Source organism: Hippocampus comes, unplaced genomic scaffold, assembly GCF_001891065.2.
Source record: "Hippocampus comes isolate QL1 unplaced genomic scaffold, H_comes_QL1_v1.1 scaffold125, whole genome shotgun sequence".
NCBI classification, from domain to species: Eukaryota; Metazoa; Chordata; class Actinopteri; order Syngnathiformes; family Syngnathidae; genus Hippocampus; species Hippocampus comes.
Genome location: NW_017805453.1, coordinates 710,593 through 715,078, shown reverse-complemented (window position 1 = coordinate 715,078; position 4,486 = coordinate 710,593). Strand labels below are relative to the sequence as shown.

The 4,486-nt window shown below is 43.5% G+C and overlaps 1 protein-coding gene and 1 long non-coding RNA gene across 2 annotated transcripts in view; one reads left to right on the top strand and one right to left on the bottom strand.

The window, feature by feature from the left end:
* The window catches only part of LOC109518476 (rho guanine nucleotide exchange factor 26), a 38,445-nt gene that overhangs the window by 31,367 nt on the left and 2,592 nt on the right, over positions 1-4,486 (bottom strand). Inside the window, exons 2-3 of the mRNA XM_019874316.1 lie at positions 1,402-1,742; positions 2-787 (exon numbers count right to left, since the gene is read on the bottom strand). Of these exons, the coding sequence (XP_019729875.1) occupies positions 2-699 (698 nt within the window). The 5' untranslated portion in view covers positions 700-787; positions 1,402-1,742. The remainder of the gene's footprint in view (position 1; positions 788-1,401; positions 1,743-4,486) is intronic.
* The window catches only part of LOC109518477 (uncharacterized), a 4,032-nt gene continuing 2,825 nt past the window's right edge, over positions 3,280-4,486 (top strand). The window contains exon 1 of the long non-coding RNA XR_002168774.1: positions 3,280-3,680. This is a non-coding gene — a long non-coding RNA (uncharacterized LOC109518477). The remainder of the gene's footprint in view (positions 3,681-4,486) is intronic.

Sequence of the window (4,486 nt, the reverse complement as noted above, 5' to 3'; positions counted from 1 at the left end):
GGGCCGACTCTCGGTCGGCGAGGAGGAGCGTGGTGTTGGGGGGTCCGAGGAGGTGAGGGAGGAGAGGGAGGGGATGCTCGAAGTGGAGCTGTGAGAAGGAGTCCGTCTGGCGGGAGGATACGGGCTGGACGGTGATGAGGACCGTTCGAGGTGGTTATTGTTCGAGGCGTGTTGAACCGTTTCAGGTGAGGATAGGTTATGATAGGACGGGGTCTTCTCTTTTGGCAAGTTCAGGCTAAACACACTGGAAATGAATGCTTGAGGAGAGGGACAAATTGTTCGTCCATTGCTATGATTTACTGTGTTGTACATTCCGTTACTCGCTTTGTGGTCCAACGAGGTCGTTCTGCTGCCATCTGACTTGAACTTAGACAAAGAGAAGCGTCCATTGGAGATGTGCCCAATACTAATACTCCGAACAACTCTGGACTTTTTGGAAGGTTTGTGTAAAACATGCTTCAGCACCGCCGTGTTCTTGCCCACACACTGAGATGTAACCACCAGTTTCTCAGCCGGCTGGCTCAAGGTGAAAGCGCACTTGTCCTCGGCTGGGAAATCCGTCATCGTGACCCCGTTGGCGTGGTAACTACACGGCCGCGGCTTCCTCGAGTCCGGCGGGCTTCTGTGGTTGTCCGTACGGCGCTTCCACAGGGGCATAATGTTGTTGTTGGACAGGTCCACGTCATTGCCGAAATCCATGGTCCGCGGGTGTCCTCTTCTCTATCTGCGTCACAGCCGGAAACCCGCGGTGCAAACACCACCGCTCTGCGGAGAGCCCAGCTCAACCCTTAGGGCAAACAAAGAAGAGAATAGCAGTGCAGGTCCAGATTCCTATCGTTTACTTATTAACCGATGGAACTTGTAACTAAAACCAATAGGATCTAGAAAGGGGCGGTGTTTTAAACTTGGCAATAATATGCGGTTCGCCGATTTTTGTCACGCTTCGGTGGGGTGAAATGTTGTCAATCACAACTGTAAATAATTGGCAGACACAAGTACATCATTGTCATTTTATTGGGGGTGCAGACTCCTGTCAGTGGGATGGGCTTTTGTAACTTTGAACATCAGAATTGTGTTTATTGATATGATGTGTACCAAACAACAATACAAGGCCATATGGTACAATGTGGAAAATTTTGACTCCGATGGAATGCACATACAGTACGTAAACACTGTAGGTCAACAGTGTAAAACCTTCAAACAGGTACATGAAGTCTTTAATTAGCAGTCTGGGGTATAGTGTATAAGTGACCACTGTAACTCAAACACAAACCCTATTTCTCAATTTGTACTATAATAAACGAGAACAACGCTAGTCTTTATCACCTCAGAAGTAAACCCTGCAAAACTGAAAATGCAACTCTATACACGCAATCATTTATTTGAAAGTTTCATATTCACCTGAAGCAGAAACGTGCAGTCAGTTGACGTGCCGCAGGTCGACCATGTTCTCTCAATAGCCCTCCTAAATTACAAGGAGTTAATCCAACATCGTATGGGAACCCACGCACACAAAAAAAGTGCGTGAAGGCGGATTTGGAGGCGAAACGGCGCGGAATGAGCACAGAGTAGTTCAGCGCAGTGCGCGACAAAGTGCGCTTCTGAGGCGGGGCGGGTTGGACGGGACATGGGGGTAAGGTCTCTCTGGGCCAGGGGGCGGGGATAGGAGCAGAAAGGAGACACCACTCGTCCGGTTCTCACGTACTGACCCCCAAGTGGCCAGTATCGACAATCTCACGAGTCTAAAACAGAACAGTCTGGTGATTTCACATTTCGTGCTTTCACGTTTAAAGCGAAAATTGCGATTTTATTGATTTATATATTATTCTTATTCTTATTTATTAAACATATCTATTGACTGGAATAATAGAAGAAAATGTTAACAATTAAATTAACTCATAATTATTATATGAATTAAATTAATTACACAACCCGAATGTTTCACTGTCGGAGATGTACCTCCTTTTTTTTTTTTTTAACTTAATCTGCTGTTAAGTGTTCAATAACGAGCGCTGGTGCTCAGATTTGTGGCTGTAGTCCGCCACCGTGTGACCATTGGTGGAGTTGCAACATGCACTTTAGTACAGTATTTTTAAATACAGTAGTACTGTATATACACACACACACACACACACACTCACACACACCCCTCTCTCTCTCCTGCAGTAATATTAATTTAGCATTATGTGTCAGCATTATGCCAACATAATTTTATAAAACAAAGTTACGTGATTAAATACACGTCTAGTCCGCTTTAAATTTAACTCAAATGGGAGAGCAATAAACAGCTTCAAACGGGGGATGGCCAAGTTTTGGGTCACTCGTTAGCCGAGGTTCCTGGGACTTGGAGTACTTTAAGTGTTTCCTGGCACAAAATAGGATCACAGTACATTGAATTCTTTTAAAGCTGAAAAGACGCTGCCAGAAACCAGAATTAATGTGCATAATCCTTGGAATTAATATCAGTATTTTAGAGCTGCACATTTGAAATATAAGGATCTTAAATGGCCCAAATGGAAAGACTGAAGAAGTAGCAAAGTGTTCACATGATCAACATAACAGAGAGATGATGATGATGAGCTCGAGTCACCCCAGTTCACTGCTGCAGGTGTGCCAATGTTGCAACCTCACACGGAACGAAAAGTCCAGTCCATCAAAGTTCATTTTAAAAGTAAACTAAAAACAGTTGAGACGTTTCACTTTATGCTCAGCTTTGAGCTTTATCAGATGCCAGGCTAGTTCTCACATTCCAAACACTGGAAGTATTGCTGTATGTACACAAGAATCAATTTTTGGTGGGGATTACCGCACTAGCCTTCGTGCTTTTGTCTGTAAGCTGCTTAGCTCCTCCGTTCGGGTTTAACCTCGAGAGTTGTGCGCGCCTGCGATTTAACATGCGATTATTCTTTTCAATTTCTGTGAAAGTTGAGAAGGCCTTTTCGTATTGCGTATTTGTAATTCTCATTAGCATATTATGGAACTCTGTTTATTACAACAATGAACATACAGCTGGGAGCAAGACTGAACGATTATGTAATTTTTTTAAATTTTGATTCTTTTTTTTTCCCCCTCAACATCGCAATTGCGATTTAACATGCGATTATTCTTTTCAAGGTCCTCTCCCCCTGAATTTGCTGTTTTTCTCCTTTCTACTGTCTTTGTTATTAATTTATTGTTTTATTGTTTGTTGTATGAATTATTTTTGCTCCATGTACAGCAGTTTACATATAGCTGTGGTTGTTTTAAAGTGCTCTATAAATACAGTTGAATTGAGTTTTTAAACGCTTTTGGAGTTACTATTCCATAAATATTTTGGTCTTGTTGTTTTGGCTTATGCCAAAAAAAAAAAAAAAAAAGAAAAGTGATGCTAAGGTGCTAAACGCACAGTTTCGCTAACCGGTTGTCACAGGGAGGCGTGCCTCCACTCAGGTGTTTGTGACTCCGCCCCTTTCACGCAGGTGCAACTAATTGCTGATTACCTTCTCCTCCCTCATATTAAGGTTGGTGGTCACCTTTCTCTCTCTCTCACTATTCACTGGCTTGTCTGAGGAAAGCACCCGCCTCACTGCCTCACAACTCAGGAAGTAGGACCAAACCACCTTACCTGCGACCTGCACGTACCCTGACTGCCATTTTGTATCTCCTGCAGCTATGCTCTCCCATAGCCCTTGAAAGTTGAGGTGAAACAATCATGTATTTTAATCATGTATATTTCATTTATGGGTTTATTGCGGAGGCCAACTGTTTTATTTTATTTGAAAGCAAATGCACCCTTTGCCCCTTTTTTCTTGTTTTAGAATTCTTTTATTTTGTCTTCCATCCATTCACTTTGTCCCCCTCATTCGCTGCATGCTATTTTGTGTGGTTTGCAGCGTGCTTTTAACTCAATTAGTGTTTAATGAGTGAAATTTTAGTCTTGGGGACACCGGGACCCCCCCACTGATTGGCTGTCTATCCAGGTTGGATGAAGATTTTAACTCAAAATTATGATCTGTCTATTTTAACCTGCCTAGTCTGAATCATTGGTCGAGCTTTAATTAAAAAGAAATGTATCTTGCTAAGCACGTCTCCTCCCCTTTTCTTACAACCGAACTTGTGTAGCGCTTAACGTTAGTGTACGTTGCACTTTAATTCCTTGGGTGAAACTCCCAAGGTGGCGTTGTCGAAGTTCATGCTGTTGGTAGATCTGCCGTGGTCACACTGAGCTAATTTATTCACTACCGGGCCAAGCTCTAACTTCGATACGCACATTCATTTTTGATTACCTTACCAGTAGGTGGCATCAAGACATTACACATTAAGAACGTAAATGACGCTAATAGGTCATTTGTTTTCAGCGAACGCTTTCGGACGACTTTTGTTTCTTCATCTTGTGGCATTCGCTGACCTTTTCTAAGGCTTCGACTCGTTGGGAGCCCTCGCCTCCCCTCTTCTCCGTTGCCACCCACGTCTCTGCCGGCCTCCCGTCAGCTGAGAGCCGACGACG